The sequence below is a fragment of the Benincasa hispida genome, chromosome 9 (assembly GCF_027475165.1).
Source record: "Benincasa hispida cultivar pf3 chromosome 9, pf3_genome.v1.1, whole genome shotgun sequence".
Classification (NCBI taxonomy): domain Eukaryota; kingdom Viridiplantae; phylum Streptophyta; class Magnoliopsida; order Cucurbitales; family Cucurbitaceae; genus Benincasa; species Benincasa hispida.
In genome coordinates, this window is record NC_143486.1 from 5,992,160 (window position 1) to 6,014,326 (window position 22,167).

The 22,167-nt window shown below is 29.7% G+C and overlaps 1 protein-coding gene across 1 annotated transcript; it reads right to left on the minus strand.

Annotated features, from left to right (window-relative positions):
* Positions 1-105: 105 nt before the first annotated feature.
* LOC120086517 (isomultiflorenol synthase) lies at positions 106-9,122 on the minus strand. Its single transcript, XM_090317555.1, has 15 exons — positions 8,628-9,122; positions 7,108-7,383; positions 6,429-6,617; positions 5,926-6,010; positions 5,669-5,835; positions 5,374-5,565; positions 4,821-5,054; positions 4,610-4,732; positions 4,000-4,155; positions 3,655-3,701; positions 3,244-3,387; positions 2,971-3,148; positions 2,012-2,096; positions 714-793; positions 106-431 (listed from the first exon to the last, which is right to left on the minus strand). Exons 1-15 carry the CDS (start codon positions 8,826-8,828, stop codon positions 294-296), a joined length of 2,295 nt encoding a protein of 764 aa, XP_090173681.1. The 5' UTR covers positions 8,829-9,122; the 3' UTR covers positions 106-293.
* Between the last annotated feature and the right edge of the window lie 13,045 nt (positions 9,123-22,167).

Sequence of the window (22,167 nt, forward strand, 5' to 3'; positions counted from 1 at the left end):
ACAAGAAAATAAACATGACCTTGAATTTAGAACAAAAATGTAGTTAAAGTTTTGATACGTCCAAATTTGTAAGAGAAATAAATCTGAAAAAGAAAACAAAAGAAGTTGGAAGGGAAACATAAATGTATAACTAAAAGTTGTGCTCAAGTAGAAATCGCATCAACCTTTGTTTTAGTTATTATATTACATGTGATCGTTTACAAGAAAAGTACCAAAAAGACTATATTTTCTCCTCTTTTGGTGTCCAAGTCCCCATATTTATGAATATTATATAATATATTGTAGAGGCTAATTTAAATCTTAATTTCTTGTTTTTTCTTGGAAGGCAAAGGAACCTTGTTACAATATTCTCCTAGTGCCATCACAGGAAATACTTCTCTAAATGCTGCAAAATGTAAAGTGCAATTTTTGAAGAATTCTCCAGTAATTTCCTGCACATATATAAATAAGAACATAATTAAGTAGGGATTATTTGTTGCAATTGTTTTAAATAATAAAACTATTAGAAATATGTTTAAATATAGAAGAATGTTACTGTTTATTAGTAATAGATACTAATAGACGCTATCAATATCTATTATTGACTATCACTGATACACATCGTATTTTACTATATTTATAAATAAGTTGATTCATTTACTTATATTTAAAAATAATTCGTAAAAGATTATTATTATTAATTAGGTAAAGAAGGAAACAAAATTGGTACTGACCTCTTGTGGAAAATCACCATCTTCTGTTTGAGAATTGATCAACAACTTGGCAGCACGATGAATAGGAGTTGGGTCTATATCTGCCTGTTGAATAATTAATTATTGTTATTAGATTAAGGTAAAATAAGACTGAGTTTAGGATTTAATAATATTTGACTGGTAGTTGAGTTTAAAATCAATTTTGATGATATGAAAGTTGTATTTAAAAGTATAAATTTTTTATTTGAGAGTAATTATGAAATTGTTAGAATTACTTTTGTCATTTTCAAAATCATTCTAAAACATGTTTTTTAAGCTTTTAAAATCAATTTTGATGATATGAAAATTGTATTTAAAAGTATAAATTAAAACATGGTGATTAGGGATGTGTTTTGAAGTGATTTCAAATATGACAAAAGTGATTTTGGTAATTTCATAATCACTTCCAAACATTGTGGTCCAATCATATGTTTCTATTTGGCAAACTTATTTATTTTAGATTAAAATATTATTTTAGTTTCTTTATTTTGAGGCTTGTTCAATTTGTGTCCATGTACTTTTAAATGTTTAACTTTAGTACATTTATATTAAATAAATCTTAAATTTAGTCTCTCAAAATTAACTTTTCTAAAAAATGATTAAATAATAATATTGATGCTTCTCAAATGAGAAAATGCATTACAAATATATTTCCAAAATTTTTTAGTAAAAAATAAAATAAAAAATAAAAAATCAATACCAAACTAGAATAAAGATTAAATTTAAGACATTTGAGAGTAGAAAAACTAAAGTTAATAAGTCTTATAGGTCAAGGAAATTAAACCTAGAGCTCACTAACAATCAGTTTAATATATTTAGTTTGACAATTTGGTCATGTTTGGAATAACTAGAGAAAAAAATGTTTTAAAAAAAATCATTTTTATGATTTTTTTTAAAAAAAAATACTTAAATAACTAATCATTTTCAACCGTAAATCTATATCAAGTGTCTATCAATACTGTATCAAATGTCTATCAATAGTATATAAATTGTATCAGACATATATTAGTAGTATATCAAGTACATATTAACAGTGTATCAAGTGGATTGAGTTTGTTTTTTTTCCTATTTTTGTAAAAGTAATAAACTTAAATTATGGGCCTAACTTTTAAATTTATTTTGCCAAATCTACCAAAATTCCTTTTTTTTATATGGTTAGATTGACCTTAAAAAAAAGTAATATAGCTCAACTAAAGTAATAACCAAATATTTACTTAAAGAAATAAAAAAAAAAAGAAAAAGAAAAAGAAAAAGGAAAAGAAAATGGAGATCTAGTGAACTTGCCTGTCCAGCACTTATCAATCCCATCATACCCCAAGCCGTTTGCACCAAATTTGATCTTTTCCCATCCAGCGGTATATATCTCTGTTGGGTGGGTGCAATAATAATCCAATCAATATATAATATACACGATTATAAATATACATTATCTCAATAATTAATACAATAAAATATTGGTTAAATTCTAGAAAAGCCATTTCAACTTCTATTTGGTTAAAATAAACTTGGTAGAAATCTTTTAAATTTTTTATGAAAATTAAATTTAGAATGATTTTGATGATAATTTATAATGAAAATTTTATTGCTAATATTGTATTAGGTCATCGTCACACTATTTCAAATCTCAATTTTCGTTCTAAATTTTAAATTGATTGTTTGACGCAAGGAGTGAAGTCGTTTAGTCTTGAGAGTTTGTGGAATGTTTAGCTGTGAGACTCACGATATAAGATTAATAAGTCATGAAATTGAAAATTTTTAATGTTCACAAATTCTTTGAGTCAAATAAGTAATTGTTAAGACTCCTTAGACCAAACATGTCCAAAAATTTCTATCTAAAGATAGTTTTGCAACCTTTATAAAAGGTTAAAGGGTAATATTGCGAAGGTTGCACCTAATCTCATGCAACCCCATTTTTACACATGGTAGGAAAAAATCAACTTTTTTGGAAAATAAATTGTCATATGAAAAATGCTCATTGAGTGACATTTGGGCTGCACAATTGATGGGTGCACTCGAATTTTTTTCTCAATAATATTATATGAGTAGTGGTTGCACCTAACCATTGGCTTCCATTTATTCACAAAAAAAAGTTAAAACAATTCATTTAATTTTTTTTTTACCATATGATAAATTTTTATTAGCTAATTACTTGGGCTGCAAAAAAACACAAGTGTAGCTCCGACAACAACCAAAATTTTCTTTTATTATATTGTAAGTTTAAAAAGTTTGATTTTGTTACCTTGTAAGGACATGACAAGTAGCTCTCTCCAAACCCTCCTTCTGAATTCTGTATCTTGATCAAAAAATTGGCACCTTTCCGAAGCGCTTCACAATTTTCGTAGGTCTTACCCGCCATTGATAATGCCTTAAGCGCGAACCACGTTCCATAAGTATAGCAAATTCCCCAATTTCCATACCTATGATATACAATATACTTAATCAATACAAAATTTCTTCTTAACTTTTAACATTATCTTATGCATAGTATTGTATTAATTAATGTATGTGTTACCAAGAACCATCAGGCAATTGTATGTCCTGAAGAAATTGAACGGCCTTGTTGATAAAATTATTGATCTCTTTCCTTCTATGTCCTGGGTATTGTTTCCTAAATAATAGTATGGCCTGTAACGCAGATGAGGTGCACTCCACATGCCTGAACCAACCATTAATTATTATATATTAATTACTTAAAAAAATATATAATTATTTACGAAATAGTAAAAAAAATTACTGATAAATATTGGTAGACTTCTATAAACGTTTATCACTGATAACCTTCCATCAATTTCTATCATTGATAGATATCGATAAACTTCTATTGACCTTTATCAAAAAAAGATTAAAATTTTACCATTTTATGTAAATAGTTTCCCTTAATTTATAAAAGAGATTAATACTCATAAATTAAATCACTACATACTGGTGCTCGATGATTAGGTCTTCAAGAAATTCCACTGGATTCAACCACTGATCAAAAGGTAGGATGAGTTAATAACATGAATGTGATGAGATCATGGAGGAATATTAATGATGACGTATTTGGAAATGATTCTAAAATAGTTATAATCACTTTTGGTTATTTTTTAAACTATCTTCAAATTATTATTAAATTTAATAGTGGTGAAAAATGTGTTTAAAGTGTAAAATTAAAAAATTGAATTGATTTTTAGTGAAAATATATATATTTTGGAGTGATTTTAAATATGATAAAAATGATGTAATAATTTCAAAATTACTCTAAAACATGTATTTAGTAGTTGTGTACCTCCATCCAATAGTATCTTGACGCTGGCTCCCAAGCTGGCAAACCCCCATTTTTGCTTTGCATGTTCAGGATGACATTAACAGCATCATAGAAACGTTCAGGTTCCATCTTCTCACCAACCATTTCAGGTGGTAGCAATGATAGTAGTAGGCAACACTAGTAATTTTTATAACTTTAAATTGTTAACACGGCGAACATGACCAGAATGAAAAATATTAACGAACAATTTAGGGCATGTATGGTAAAGAATTTAAAAACAAATTATTCAATGAAAACATAGTTATATTTCATATATTCGTGTGTTTGATCCTATATACGTAAGTCATAAAATTAATTGTTATTAATTTATTTTTAAACATGTTTTATGTTAAAAAAATTGTATAACTATTATTTTATAATATTATATAAGTTATAACATATTTTAAATTTTAAAAAATAATTGAGTTTATAATATGATGTTTGATATTTCTAATTTCTAAAATTTTTCTTTTAAAAATTTATACAGTTTGAATAAAAAATAGTTTTCAGAGAGAGAATCAAAACAAAATCTAGATGACCAACTAAAGAATCCCTTAAATTAGACTAAATTTGAAGCTGGGGCATAACACACCTTCAAATTCTCGGCAGTGCAATCTGAAACTTGCCATCCATGATCACAGTCTGAAAAGGTCCAAGATCCTTTAGACATGTAGCGGAACATACTCTTGTAATCACCGGGAGGATTGTTTCTAACCTTCATTTTTTTTTACTAATATTTTATTAATACATATATAATGAGTTAAAGAACAAAGATTAATTAGCATTTAACTTTATATATTTACCTGGGAGTTCTTGATGAAATCATGGCCAGTGTTGAGTGCAGAGGCAATTTCTTTTGGGATATTACAAGAAAGCAGAGCTTGCATGGCCAGAGCAGCATCCCATGATTGGCTACCAAAACTTTGCATTTTCATTCCATCTTCCGCCATCCATAAATAATCAGGAATTCGAGCAAAATGCTTCTTCACATACTCACTATTTGGATCTTCAACCCAACAAGCTAACATGCACAACGGCTGTGTCCACAAATCCCAATACCATATTAATCAATCAAATCTACATTATTTATGTTAATTAATTGCTAAAGATGAATAATGTAAAGCCAAAGCAAGCTCACGCTAAGTGCCTCGTTTTATGATTTTTTTTGTACTTTTTATGGAAATTTCATTTAAGATGTGATTCTTAACCATAGCAAAGATGGAGATATAATGACGGTTGTAAACTGTCATCTAAAGTTAGAAATGGATGCAAAATAATCCTCTAAAGATTGGAAGTTCAATCTTTATCTCAGAGTTAGTAGGATTAAAAAAATAGAATAATGTGAAAGTATGGAACCTTTTCGACGCAGCCAATAGTAATGTAGCGACTATTTTCATCCTCATAATGAATATGCCTCATAGTTTCATTGAGGGCTTTTTGGCGAACCAATTTGTTAAAAGGCCATCGAGTCATTAGTGGTTCACTAAGCAAGTAAAGAGTGTCCCAGAGCAAGTCTTGAACAAATGGATGTGGAAAGTAGAGATCTTCCTGCAATATTAGTTAATTATATATATTATTATGTGATAACTAAAATGGTGTCTAACTAACTAATTATATCAGAGGTAGAATGGAGAATAATAATATATGGTACCGTAGCACACATGTGACGAACTTTTCTCCAGTTAATTTTGTCATAGGGTTGAGTGTGAAGTTCATCTCTTAATTGTAAAACAAGAGGTGTTAAAGGTGCTTGAAACCTTTTTCCGTATAAATAAGACATGGGCATGTAAGTGATTCGAGTGTAGCACATCATGTTTGCTGCAAACGCCATGTCACAAAATTGTGTCATATTCACAATATGAATTTAATTACTTTGTTAGGCTATTAATTAATTAGAAGTGAACTTACATGGATGAATGGGGACCCAAGTGGGAAACATCCAATATTCAGGAGGCATGGGGTTGCTTGCAGACCAGTCGAATACGTTTAGTATCTTTAGATTAAAGTAAGATGCGTAAGTTCTCTATTTAATAATTGGTTCATAAATGATAATATAATATTTAAATACTATTTTGGTCTTCGTACTTTTGATAAGTTCATTTTGGTCCTTGTATACTTTCAATTTTGATTTCTTATACTTTTAAAAAGTGACAATTTTGGTCATTTCATTTTCATTTCATTATTTAGGGATCAAAAGGGTTACTTTTTAAAAGTATAAGAGATCAAAATAAATCAAAGTTAAAAGTATAAGGGTCAAAATGGACATTTTGAAAATATATGATTGAAAATGAACCGAAGTTGAAAGTATAGGGACTTAAATGAACATTTTAAAAATACAAGAACCAAAACGAATCAAAGAACAAAAGTGTATGGAATCAAGTAGTATTTAAGGGTTGAGGTTTGGTATATACCGAGAGCCAGGTCTTTCCCCAGGAAAGTATGGAGGTGACACCACCGTGGTCACGAATCCAATTTCTACCTCTGGAAATTGGCTCAACATCAGGTCCTTCACCAAGTAGACGTAAAGATATATAATTGAAGGTAGTGCAGAACATGTTACTGTGACCACCTACGTGTAACCCCCATCCGCCGTCTTCATTCTGCAAAATTATATTATTATTATTATTACTACTACTACTGCTACTAACATATAGTATGGGTAAGCAACTAAGAAATTTGTAGTTAAATCTCTTCATCTTTTTTTGTACTAAAGAAAAACAACTATATTGCCTTATATTTCTACTTTTTTTCATTCAAGTACTATGAAATGAATCTATATGCCAACAAAAGCGTAACTCAACTGACATAATGTTCGTACTATCGACCTCGAGGTTAGAGGTTCGATTCTCCCATCCCACACTTCAATTACTAAACCTTTGCAAAAAAAAAAAAAAAAAAAAAGTCTATACCTTTGGCTTTAAATCATCTTAGTTAAAAACACTTTAAACCTACTCTACTAATTATGTGCTAGTAATATAAACTTTAAAGCTCTAAGAGTAATTGCAACGAAAAACACATTTAGAACTAATAATTAAGTGTATAATAAATTTTTTTTACTATATTTGCAAATTCATTGGAACATGATTTTACCTGATGATTGTAAACGTAACGCATCATTTCTTTCTTGTGCTCCGGAGTGAATGCAGTATCCATAAAGCCCATTATGTACATACAAATTAGCAATGGACACAAGTAAAATAATGGGCCTGATGTTTCACTGGGCCAGTGTCCATCACTCGCTTGTATGGCCGCTAAGAAATACGCTCCTCTTCTCATTGCATCCCATGCCATTTCATAACTGATTTCTTCTCCATCTTCAACCTTCACCGCTGGTATACTTTGTTTGAAATTTTTCTCTCTTAAAAGCTGCCATCCAAATTATTATTATTATTATTTAGGTGATAAATGTATAAAAATATATATTATAAAATTGAAAATTAAATATTCATTAGAAAATTTTTAGGAGAATGAAATTATCCCACCAAATTAGTGTGTACATATATACACATAGAGTTCAAAACTAGTTTAAATGTTTTTTGTACTGCAAACAAGCTTCATAAATTCTATAATTAATTTAATTTTAAAACATAAAAGAATTTATTGGATAGAGATTTTAAGATTAAATTATAAATTTAATTCTTATAATTTGATAAAATCTCATAAATAGTCTTGTGATTTTTTATAAAACTTTCACATATAGTATTTGTGAAATTTTTATCAACTGTAAAAATTAAATTTTTACTTTTTGAAATTATAGAAATCAAAATTTTAATTTAATTGTCTCACACAACTCTAAATAACTTGTCATAATAATAATAATAAACACAATTTATTTATGTCAATACTATCATATCAAATGCACTTCTTTTCTTTTACTTTTTATTTGTTGAGTTGACATAGAATTCAAATTTACACGCTTTGACTTTTTATCAATTGTATTCCCAGTTTATTACTAAACCAAAGACTAAAAATAAAAAATTCATTCAATATAAAAAAATGGGGTTAGGTATATTAATATATCCGCATAAAAAAACTGAAATACATAATTTTATATGTACTAATTGAACCAATGATGATACTTTTAAATTAAAATGTCGGAGAAAAATAAAAAGAAAAGAAAACATTATATAAAAGAATGACGAGGAATAATTAAAGCAAGCCTTAGAAAATGGGAAGTCGTTGCTTCCGGAAGGAGAAAGATATATACAGTTAATTAATTATCAATTTTTTATGTAAAAAAAAAAGAGGGGAATATAATATATATAGAGAGGTTAAAGTCAGCTCGAGAATTAATAGTAAAGATTGATGGTTCAATCATTTTTTTAGTACAATATATTTGATATGAAGATTTGAAACCCTAGTATTAAAAAAATGAGTGGATATCAATATTTAGAATTAGAAAAAAAGTGACTTTAGAGGTTAAGAAAGGAAGATTTGGGGTAATGATTGAAGGGTTGTTGGTATGATAATTTTGTAGAATGAATATTAACATATGTTCAGAAGTAAATTATTCGAAAAATATTTTTAATAATTCAAAATGAAGGTTAACAATATGAAAAACGAATTTAAAAATATATTTTAAAGTAATTTTAAGCATGAAAATATATTACCTGGAGACGCCAAAGCAAGTCGGCACTGGGAAAACCCTTGAGACGATTTTTGGTGAATTCATTACGAACGTGTTCGACTTCGGCTCGTTCTTCAGGGGTGCCGGCGTTGGGGTCGAATTCCCATATTTGTCTTCCAACGAAGTTGTTCATAGAATAGATGTAAGGGTCATTTCCGCCATCTGCTACCTTTAGCCTCCACATATTTGATGGATCAAACCTAATTAAGCTGCTGGTTGCTCTTCAGGTTCGATTACAAATTTATTTCACCTAACAGGAGATGGACAGAAATTTTATAGCTGAGACCAAACCTTAATTTCCCTGTCCTTCTCCTTAACCTCCTCGCTTTATATATTAACACTCACACATAAGATATTTATAAATATCCCCTTGTGGCCGTCGTGCAAATTTTCTTATTTGTTTTTGGTTTGCCATCTCTCGACTATCTCCACTTAATATATGCTTATTTAACTAATTCCACAAGTCAAACACACAAAAACTATTGATCAATAATTAGAGATGCTTCAAGTTAAAAGCACGATTAGTTTTGAAATTATTGTGATCGAGTTATCGAAAAGGAATATACATTTTGTTGATATAGGTCAATAACTTTGTCAATTTTTTTATATTTATTTTTTTTTATAAAGATACGGAATATAGATAAGTAAGTGCACCCCAACACCTCAACCAACTTGACATATTTTTAACACCCTCATCTTATCTCACTTCCCTTTCATTGATATTCAATAGAAACTAGGAGTACGATCCAAAAGATCAAAGAGAAGGCTAGAGAGAAGCCCTCATGAGGAATAAGCTTTATGTAGGAACAACAAAATTAAGAGCAATGGAGGAGGAACTATAACCTTTAAAAAGCTTTGATCTATACGACCAAGTAGCCCGTCAGAGTACAAATATTCTCCCATAGCTTTGTAATACTATTGTAGGGGTCGTTGAATGTGCGATTGTTTTAAACCTTTTCTTAACCATACTTTAATATTCTCAGGATCTCCATCTTTATTTATTCATTTATCTCTCTAAATTTGAGTGTTATATTTCACTTCTAAATTTATCAAAGTCGTATCAATTTTATAAATTAAAGAAACTTTCAATTTTATCAGATTGTGCCAAAAAATTAGTAAGTGTTGTAATCTTAACCTAAACTTTAAAAAGTGATACAATTTTATCTTTATAATAAATTACCACTCTAAATATCATTTAAAAAAAATGTCTTATGCGAATTAAAAACACATGCAATATATGACATTGATAAATTTTAGGGGAAAATGGCACTATAATTATTTTTTTCTTTTAATTTATAAATTTTGGCAAAGTTCTTATCTTCTTATAGGATTAATTTGTGCTCAGGATATATTGATTTTCTTTTCGTGTAAATTGTGTGATCTCACATCCGCTGCATTTTACTCTTTTATCCTCAATTTCCTCAGCTCATTTGAGGGCTAAGATGTAATCATGCTATTCTAACAACTAGGAGTAAACGGTTGTGAATTGGTTGGTGTACACGTTTTTGGAGTGGGATGAGAGATAATCAGTTGGTATATATCATCACTTTTTTATATCCTCTTTAGACTACTATTATTGTGAAAAAAAATACTTTCCACATATATATATATCGAACCACTATAAATTTTGTGGTTAATTATCTCCTCCCGAACAATGGATTTCTATACCGTCCCAAAACCATGGGTTTTTTTATTTGCCCTTCAGTTCTTTATTTTTCACTATATATATCATTTCATATTAAATATAGTTAATTAATTAAATAATTTGTTGGTATTATTTTATTAAAATTGTACTAAAAAGAATAAAAAGAATAAAATTATTTATTTTTATACATCAATAATAACTTATTAAAATATTAACTCCATTCTCTTTTACAAATAGATTTATTAAATAGATGTAATTATTTATGTACATAAAGGATTAATTAATTAGTTAATCATATAGGTCTTTTTTAGTTACCGTTTTGTTTTTGAAAATTAAGGATATAGATACTATTTCCACCTCCAAATTTCTTCCTTGTTATCTACTTTTTTTCCAATTGTTTAAAAAATCAAGCCAAATTTTAAAAACTAAAAAAACTAGCTTTCAAAAAGTTGTTCTTGTTTTTGGAATTTGACTATGAATTCAACCCTTATACTTAAGAAAAATGCATATGGTTGTAAGAAATGTAGATGAAATAGACTTAATTTTAAAAAACAAAAACAAAAAACCAAAAAATTATCAAACGGAACTTTAACTAGTTGATTAAGATTATTAAATTAACTTAATAAAAAATTTATTCTTCAATAATTATAATTGATTAGTTATTAATGTTTTATAATTAAATAATTATTTCTTGAGATTATTTTAATTTCATCATTCATAATTAAAATATTTCTTAATTTTTCTTATTAACTTTCATTATTAATATATTATATTTCATTCTCTGTTTCTTACATTCACTTTTGTGTATTGTTTATAAAAATATATTTATTAAATTAAAATTAATTGATTCAAATTAAATTTATAATTAATAATATTGAACTCTAATGAAATAAAATTAAACATTTCCTTGTAATAAACAAATGACATATAGTTATTTAATTCATTTCTATTGATAAAATTATATTAAATTAATGTAATCAAATATATTTATTTAAAATATTAATTAATTAATTTTAGTATTAGTTTCAATAAAATATTTTAATTTTAATATTAGTTAAGTCAACTTACTATAAATATCATTTTATTAATAATACTTATAGTTAAATATCCAATTAAAATGATTTCTTTTGTTATTAAATAACTATTTTTAAAATTAATAATCTATTAAGCATCTATAAAGTTAATTAACATGATTAATTTCATAAAGAATATTTATATAAACATAATTTGATTTTTTTTTTTTTCATTTCAAATCCTCATAACATTACAAAATACAACGATCATATATAATTAAACACAATAAATCTCTTATTCTCGGACATGTAATTTTCAAGTATCTTTTATTTTTGGACATTTTATAAAACCTTAAATCGAAAAAAATTGTTAATTCATATATAATACATAATGCAAGTTGGTGGTATATGTGGTGATGACAGGTAGGTAGCAACAAAAATTAAATTAGTTTGACCAATATTTCACCATTTCCTGCACATTTATATTATTTCAAACATAAGAGTAATTGATATTAATTTCCCCCATGTCATAGTGTTAGGTTGGTCAATACAAACAAACAAAAAAAATACTACTTGATATTTTTTTAATACACTCCTTCACGTCATACCGCCTTATAATTCGATGAGGACTTGGACTTTTCCTCTTCCTCTCTTAAGTCGACGTGTTCACCCATCGTCTATATATTTCATCAAAACAAATATAAATATTCGTATTATTAACTTTGAAATCAGAAATTTGATTCTCTCATTTAATATATGGTAAAAAAAACCTCTATATATTTTAAATATAAAAGATTTAGAGAATTAACTTATTATATAACTAATATTTCAAAAATATCCTAAAAAGACATCTATTTTATTTCTTGAAATATTATATCTCATTAATATTTCTTTAAAAAATATTTAATTCTTTCTTTATTAACATCATTTTGGAATTCTAACTTTATTTTTGTTTTTTTTTATTAATTTCAGCTAATATTCTTTTAATGTAGTATATTTCAAATTAATGTAAGAAAATTTCATCTATTTTTTTCTATATTGCTAATTGAAGATCGATCACCTCTCTAATTGAGTTTTGAAGTATATATACTAGCAAGATGTTGAAAAATGTAAATATACATTTGCATTTATCATGATTTATTTTTTTGGTGTGTTTACATAAACATACTGGAAATTGTAAATATACGTTACATATATTGTTTGGTGTATAAGACGATATATTGTAAAAATTGTCTTATTTATGCACTTATTGAGTATACTCTGACTTATTTTTAAAAAAATTCAAATGTATAGTGTTATTTATATCAAATATACCTTTTTTTTTTCCTTCGAAGCTTCTTACTGATTTTTGCTTTAATTTATGAGAGCAACAATTTTTAGATTTTTTTTTTTAGAAACTTTCTTTATTTGTGTAGGTTTTGAAAAGAAAATCATTTTGGACAGGTTTTGAAAAGAAAATCATTTTGGAAAATTCACAACTGCAAGAAACTTCCCTACTTTCCTCACGTGCTTCTCTTTTGGTATATAGATATATTAAAGAAGCGAATGGTAAGGGGGACCAAAAAAATAAATAGAGTTAAACTTTTGTGTAAAATAATAATGGTCATTACCTTATTTATTTAAATAATAGAAAAGTAACTTAGTCAATTATGTAATTAGGCCTATATTTAGGCTCTATAAGTAGAAATCCGTTTTATTATATTTAGAGATAGTTTGAGTCTCCAACTTGAAGTTAATGTATGAGTTATTATAGCTTTTGAGACTCAAATATAATAGTGATGTTTACAATTATTTTAAACTAATTATCTACATTAGTACTATTTTTTTGTTACCGTGTTTATTATTTCTTGCTTATCTTCTCTTTGTTATATTGTTACTGTTTTCAAACACAGACTATTATAATCCGAATTATAATAGTCTGCACCTAAACACATACTATTATAACCTGCAGATTATAATAACCAACACAACACTCCAAATACTCTCCCATTTTATTAAATCGTTATTTACATATCAGCATTTTTAATAATATTTCTATATGTTTATGAGTTTAACATTGGTATAAAAGTTGAATCGATATTGTAAAAAAATGATGAGATATGAAAAAATAAAATATCACTAATGTAAATATAATATAAATAAAAAGATTTTAATTTTACCGACTCTTTAGTTTACATTTTTTTTAAATTGATAATGGCAGGTATTAACATTTTAAACCTCAATTGTAAATGGATTTATTATTTTTCAGTTTCTTTTCACATTTTCTTTTAATTATTTGTTGACTTAGACTCTAAAATATCCTTCATTTATGGATCTCCATTATAGTTTTCCAGTTCAACTCCATTACTTTCCCTTCAACATCATTAAAGTTGTGTGTTCAATTCATTTTTACTAGTCTACTTTTATTAGATTATTTATTCTTTATTTAATATTATTTGAGGTTCCATTTCGAAAAATAAAAACCCCACATCCTTTATAAGATTGATATATTACTCTTTTTATTACCAATTAAGTTAGATTAAATTTTATGCTATCTAACATGGTATCAAAGTCTATAAAAGTCAAATAGATATTCAATCCAAAATAATTGATATCCGATCTGATAATGGTGAATACAAAGAAACACAATTTTAAAGGACATGTTAAGGATCTTACATTAGAAAAAAAAAAAAAAAAAAAAACCTCGCATACTTTATAAGATGAGTTATTTCTCTTATTATCGATTGATTTTGAGATTAAACCTCCTCTTATCTAAAGAAAAAGAAGAAGAAGGTTAAAAAATACTTTTGATCCCTAAACTTTATTTTGTAACGATTGATCTCTGTACTTATAATTTCTGTGACATAGTCTCTAAACTTTAGCATGTAATAATTTAGTCCTTATACTTTAAAATTTATAATTATTTAGTTCTTAACGAAAAAAAATCATCAAAATTAGATGCCAATTTTTCGAAGCGACGGAAGCTAAAAAATTTATTAAGAATAAGACTTTATTACAAAATTACAAATATCTTTTTGGTTAAGAGAAGAAAGCCACCACGGGAAAACATCAGTCCATAAGAATGAAGAAGTCGAATTTGAGGCATGTTTTGCCAGTTGATGGTTAGGATAAAGTACAGGAGATAAGTTTGCTGAGGGGGATTGAATTTCATCTCTCTAGATTTCGAGTTCATTTCTGTAAAAGGTTGATGAGTAGAGAGCATTGATAACTAGCAATGAGTCTGATTCAATTGCAAGGTTTTGAAAGCCCAAATTGATGGTCTTGGAAATACTTTGATTGAGGGTAGCAATTTCTGCATGAGATGGTTCCTGGAAGGGGCCCAAAGTGTTACCAAAAGTAGCTATAATGACACCTTCGAAATTTCGAATAACAGCGCCAAAGTTTGATGTCAGGTTGTTAAGGTTCCAAGCTTTGATGAGCTTGTAATATTATGGAATTGGAGGTAAAAAAGAGCAATTTTTTCTGGAATGATTTTGCTCAGAAGATGAAATATTAATTCGATTATTTTGAAATTCTTCAAAGTAAGTAGTAATCCATGATATTTTTTATGAAATTGAAGGAGTATTTTTATCATGGAGAATTGAGTTTCTGTCATTCCATAATGGCCGACAAATTGTACAAGCTAGAGAAAGTTCAACAATACTGAGATTGGAGCACCAGAAATCCTAAATGTCAATAAAAGGGATGTTAGAGGATGGAATTAAGGTAGCTTTTGGAATGAGGTTAGATCAAATTTCCTTAGGGCAGTTAATACCTTTACAGATAAGGCGGCTTTTTGAAGGTAGGAAATTTTTTATAGCTTTCCACAAGAAGATTTTAATATATTTACTTTCCAAATAAATTTTTAGGTGGAAGATAAATGATGGTTGGATGTTGAAGTTGGAAAGTTGATGTAGCAAGTTTGTATCCACTTGTGACATTGTAGTTTTATTGGAAACGGCAGGGCTCTCAGAACGACGAACTGTAAACTGTTAAGGCACAGCAGTCAAGTGAAGAGCAAAACCTGCAAAACAAAAATTCGTTATAGGCTGAGTCGCGGAACTCGCTCTCTTTAAGACGCTTCGCAGCTCTGCCCAAGTCTGTAAGCAGGTCTGAAAATTGTCACGTCGTCCCAAGGATAAAACTGCAAAATGAAAACCGATTGGAAATGCACCGTTACCGATCGGAACATACACTCTTTCATGGAGGAGGAGAGGAAAATGAAGTGGATATTTAGAAAATGAATTCTGTGTGTCACGAATTGCTGAAACAGACCGTTTTAAAAATAATTAATGGCCCGACCGGACGAACAATGGCAACACATGTGTGGGATGTCCACCAAACCCACATTGGTCTATCTCCTCACTCCCTCCAAAACATGGGTACCCCTTGAGACTCAAACCCAAAACACAAGGTTGGAGTACATAAAGGAGACTTCCAACACCAAATTTTCCAATGTGGGATTCTCCAACCAACAAAGTTGGTTCCCTCCTTATTTTAAAAGTTAAATTTTCACCCAACAATCCCCCACTTGGAAATTTAAACAAAAGGAAAAGAGAGAAAAGATTTTCATTGAGCAGTTTCAGTCAATACAACACTGTGCATAAGCAAAGGTGTCTTACGACTTAAACCTTTACATAGTGTAGATGATTTAGAATATACTAGAGTAACCCTTGGTTTTGAACTCTATCTCTAACAGCACCTCACACAGAGTGTCATTAGAGTGTAGTACGAAAGCCCGTGCTTTTAAGGCCTAGCACGTGAATCTCGGTTTAGTGAATGCTCTAGAGAGTTTGCCTAAAAACTCCATAGGAAGCGACCTCACTTCCACATTCACACAGGTGAGGCTATCAAGGGTACTCCTGTAGCTGGGTGCCCCACTTGTCATCAAGTATAGATCTCATTAAGAATTGAGTTCAACCTTTCTTACGCTTCAGGATATCATGCTCAGACTTAGGAATGGAACTCTGTGTTTGGTTTATCATGATTCACTATATATCACTCGTGATCAGTTATTATTCATTGAACCTGTTTCTTGGGATTTCCAGTCTACAAGTTGGGTTTTCCTCACCATGATTCATTTTCGATAGGCATGAGTCCCATCCTTTATGAGGTTCTGAAAACCTTTTCTCTGGCCAATCCTTTCGTCAAAGGATCTGCCAAATTTTCATTAGTCCGTATGTGATCCACTCTAACTGCACCAGTAGTGAGAAACTCTCTAATGGTTCTGTGCTTACAACGTATTTGACGTCTCTTTCCGTTGTAGTAACGGTTTTGAACTTTTGCGATTGCTGCAGTATTATCGCAATTGATCAATATGGTTGGTAACGACTTTTCCCATAAGGGAATCTCTAATAGCAAACTTCTAAGCCAGCCTGCTTTTTCACTAGCTATCACTAGTTCTATCATTTCTGCTCCATCGTAGATTAGCCTAAAATAGTCTGTTTCTTGGACTTCTAAGAGACAGCTCCGTCAGCTATATTAAAGATATAGCCACTTGTAGCCTTTGAATCATCCGAAAGAGAGTTCCAATCAGCATCGCTGAACCCTTCCAGGACAGTGGGAAACTTTTGATAATGTAATCCTAGGTTTTGAGTTTTCTTTAAGTATCTCATGACCCTTTCTATAGCATTCCAATGCTCTTTACTAGGTCTGCTTGTAAACCTGCAAAGTAGTCCTACAGCATAAGCTATGTCAGGCCTAGTGTAGTCGGCAGCGTATCTAAGACTGCCTATGATGCTCTCATACTCAGATTGATTAACACTGTCACCGGTGTTCTTGAACAACTTGACACTAGGTTCATAAGGAGTACAAGCTGGTTTACACTCAAAGTAATTATATTTCTTTAGAATCTTTTCTATATAGTGAGATTGATCTAAAGAAATTCCCTTTTCAGATCTATTTACTTTTATGCCTAAGATTACACTAGCTTTTCCTAAGTCTTTCATGTCAAAGTTCGCACTCAATATTGATTTTACATTATTTATGACGTGCAAGTTCGACCCAAAGATCAATAAATCATCTACATATAGACACAAGATAGTGCAAAGGTTATTATCAAACTTATAGTAGATGTATTTGTCACTTTCATTGACCTTGAAACCTTTAGATAGGATAAGGTTGTCAAATTTTTCATGCCATTGCTTAGGAGCTTGTTTTAGTCCATAGAGAGATTTGTCTAATTTACACACCTTATTTTCTTGACCATGGACAACAAAACCCTCAGGTTGTTCCATGTAAATCTCTTCTTCAAGTTCAACATTTAGGAAAGCAATTTTTACATCCATCTGATGTACTACGAGGTTATAAAGGGTAGCGAGAGAGAACAGGACACGGATAGAGGTAATTCTAGTGACAGGGGAGAAGGTGTTAAAGAAATCTACGTTTTCTCTCTATCTAAAGCCATTCGCTACTAACCTGGCTTTAAATTTGTCGACAGTCCCATCGGGTCTAAGTCTCCTCCTTAAGATCCATTTGCACCCTATTGCCTTACATCCTGGGGGTATATCTACTAAGTGTCAAGTTCTATTTGACTCAAGTGAGTCTATCTCATCATTTATGGCTTCTTGCCATAGGTTGGCATCTACTGAGGACAGGGCAGCTCTTAGATCTTTAGGGTATTCTTACATTGTAGGTCAGGAAGTCATTTTCGAAATCTTTGGCGGTTCTAGCTCTTTTGCTTCTTCTAGGTTCTGGGTCAGTTTTCTCTCTAGGGTTAAGATTTCTAACTAAGGTTATACTACTTGAACCAGAGTCCCCACTATTCTTTGATTTAAAGTGAAACCTATCTTCAAAGAAGTCGGCATCATTTGAATCAATGATCACTTGGTTCACTAGATCATAGAACCTGTAGGCTTTACTATTTAAAGCATAACCTATAAATACACACTCGTAAGCTCTACTAGCTAACTTTCTCCTTTTTGGGTTAGGAATCCTTACAAAAGCTAGACAACCCCATGTTCTAAAGTAAGACAAGTTTGGTTTCTTATTCTTGAGAATTTCATAAGGTAAAGTTTTATTTTTAGATTTCGAGATTCTATTTAGAACATAACACACGGTAAGGATGATTTCACCCCACCAATAAGACGCGACTCTTGAACTAAGTAAAATAACAACTACTAGCTCAGTTAAAGTTCTATTTTTTCTTTTGGCTTTTCCGTTCATTTCAGGAGAATAAGGTGCGGTATTTTCGTGTATTATTCCATGTGAATTAAAGAATTCATTAAAACTGTCTGAGTCGTACTCGGTTCCCCTATCACTACGAAGTCTTTTAACTTTTCTATTAAACTGATTCTCTGTTTCAGAAACAAAAAGTTTGAAGGCATCAAAGGCAACATTTTTGTTTTTCAGCAGGTATACAAAAGTAAAATCAGAGCAGTCGTCCATAAAAATAATGAAATATCTTTTACTATTCCTAGTCAATATGCCATCAAATTCACAGACATCAGAATGAATCAAATCTAGAGGCTCAGAATTCCTAAGTACAGATTTATGCGGAGTTTTAGTAATTTTAGCTTGACTACAATACTTGCATTTATCAAAATCATTCGTGGATAACTTAGGTATCATTTTCAGTCTAATCATGTTACTAATTAAATTCTTATTCACATGACAGAGTCTAGCATGCCAAATATTCATAGAACACAACATATACATAGAAGATTTCCTTTTATTAAGGTCTAGATCTAATTTGAACATTCCCTCAGTTTCATACCCGTTCTCTACAAATACATTATTTTTGGTAAAGGTATATAGGTCTGCCTCTATAGTTTGAGTAAACCCAGCTTTGTTTAGGAGATAGCCTGAAACCAAATTCTTTCGTATCTCCAGAGTGTGCAGAACGTCCTTCAACGTGAGGGTCTTCCCAGAGGTAAACTTCAGTTCCACCTTGCTGGTTCCAACAACTTTCGTGGAGTGGTGATCTCCCAACATAATATTCTTATCCTTGGTTTCAGTATAAGTTTTAAATAGACTAAGGTCGTGACAGACATGGCGCGTCGCGCCAGTGTCTATCCACCACCCTTCACAACCACCGATCACATTTACTTCTGTGATCATAGCGACTAACGGTTCTTCTGTCAGGTTCGCTTGACCAGCAGGACGATGCTTGTTCCTACAGTTCCTAGTCATGTGCTCAAAGCAGAGGAACTGTACCGTTTCTCCTGAAGGGGGCTTCTGTTTTTTCTGTTGGTTCTGGTTGCTGGAGCCACGGTTCTGACCTTTCCTCTTTGTCCCCTTAGGTTTTTGCTCAGGTTTTACCACGGTAGAGGCGGGTTTCCTAGATACTGCGTTCACCTCCTCCCTTTGGTCCTACTTCCAGGCTTTCTCCTCAATCCTTAGCCGGGTTATAAGACTCTCCAAGGAGAACTCCTTGGTCTTATGCCTCAAAGTGTTCTTAAAGTCCTTCCACAAGGGGGACAGTTTATCAATAATAACAACAACTTAGAATTGTTCGTCTAGAGGCATACCTTCAGTAATTATCTCATGGGCTATCTTCTGGAGTTCATGGGATTGGGCCTCCACGGATTTGTCAACCGTCATCTGGAACTTGAGATAACGACTAACCGCATATTTCTTTGACCCGGCCTCCTCGGTGTCATACTTCTTTCGCAGGACATCTCAGACCTCCTTCGCTGTCTTCATTGTACTGTAGTAGTTATATAGATTATCAGTCAAACCATTTAAAATAAAATTCTTACATAGAAAATCTTTCTCCTCCCAGTCAGCAGCTTCTTTTATCTTACATAGAAAGTCTTTCTCCTCCCAGTCAGCAAATTCTTACATAGAAAGTCTTCATTATACTATAGTAATTATATAAATCATCAGTCAAACAATTTATGATTAGATTAATCCAAGATGCGTGGAAAACCATCTATCATCTTTGTCATTATGGCTTGAAGATAGAGTCATTCTACTCTGTCAAAGACTTTACTCATGTCTAATTTTAGGGCATCAAGACCTCTTTTTAATTTACTTTTTTATTTTTACCTTTTTTCCTTTTTAGAAGAGTATTAAAACATTCATGAGACAAAATGATGTTATCAGAAATAGAGCGAGAGGATAAAAAAGCTGATTGAGAAGAAGAAATGACTTTAGTAAGAATTGGTTTTAGTCTATTAGCTAGAACTTTAGAGATTATTTTATATGAGACATTACACAAGCTAATGGGTCCAAATTCTGAAACCATGGAAGGGTTTTTGGTTTTTGGAATAAGTGCAATATTAGTATAGTTCCAGGATTTGACAAAAAAGTTACCAACAATGTTCCAGTATTTTTGGTAGAAAAGGGCAGGGAATCGTCAGGTCCAGGGGCCTTTGTAGGATGCATTTGATGCAAAGCTTGTTCAATTTCATTCTTGAAAAAGGAAACTATAAGAGATTGGTTCATTTATTCAGTGATTATTGTTGGTACTTTGTTTGTTATTCTTTGGATATCCTGCAAAGAAGGATTAGTAGTCCGAAACAATTTAGAAAAAAAAAGGAGATAAAAATACATTCAACAGAAGTAGATTCCTTGTGCCAAGTATTTGAGCTATAAAAAATGCCTTTAATTTCATTTTTTTCCCTTTTCTTTTATAAGTTCTTTGGTGAAACCAATTTGTGTTAGATGCGAATTTTTATTATTTCATGATGTAGACTATGTATTTTATAAAATATCAAATCTCTAGTTAGTTTATCAATTTATTTATGCAAGAAATCTTATTAAGCTTTAACAATAATTTCTACCATAGGGATGAAATCTTTACAAACTTTAAAGTATATGAACTAAATTGTTAAATAGTAAAGTTTATATACCAAATTGTTACATAATTAAAAGTACATGGATTAAATCATTACAAATCAAAGTTCGTAGACTAAATTATTACTTTTAGAAAGTTTAGGGACTAAAGTGATTTTTAATCTAATAATAATAATAATAAATTATTATTATTATTTTAATGAAAAAATTCACATCAACTTGTAATTTTTATTGTTTTAATAATAAAGCTTTTCATTTTTAGTTGGGTTCTTCAATCAATTCATTATAGCGGTCACTATACCTTTGGATTCATTTTTCCAGCCTTGACATGACTTCTAATTTGTTCCGCCAAATTCTTAAAATGTCAATAAGCAACATATTAAAAAATGTATATTTTGTCTCTTACAACATAAAATTGTAATTTTAATAAAGACATTTTAGACACTATTATAATTGACCAGATTAAAAGTTAATGATCTATTAAATACTTTAAAATGTTAAACAAAACTTGTAATTAATTTAATCTAAAACAAAATAAATAAATCGTTTTGACTTATGGATGTTTTACACTTATTTTTATTTAATGTTCCATTTTATATTACGATTTACCCTTTTTTTTTTTCTAAAAAAAAATGTAACTTGATTTTCCTTAAAAATGATTATATGATGAGAAAAAAAGGTTAATGAGAATAAAAAATTATATATATTTTTTCCTTAACAATATCGTATTAATGTATCTTAATTTTAAACTCTGGCATATTAAATTTTTTCTTTTCTTTAGATGATCCAACACTGTAGTATTTATATGTATGTTTATCTCTTACCATTTATAATATCTTACTAATGGCAATATGAAAATGTAAAATAATGTAAATTTTTTAAAAATAAATCATGAATGATGGCAATAGAACAACAATTTTCAAAATAATTTCAAAGGATGTTAAATATAAAATGATAATGTGAATGCATCAATGTAAACAAAAATGTAATATATATATATATATATACTTATGTATAAGGTCAAACGCTATCATAGATTTGAGATATTCAATATACTTTCTTGTAATATCATATTCATGTCACGGCCTTCACGCAATCAATAACAAATCTTGTAGTTATAGCAAAGCTTATGATTCCTTATTGATTAT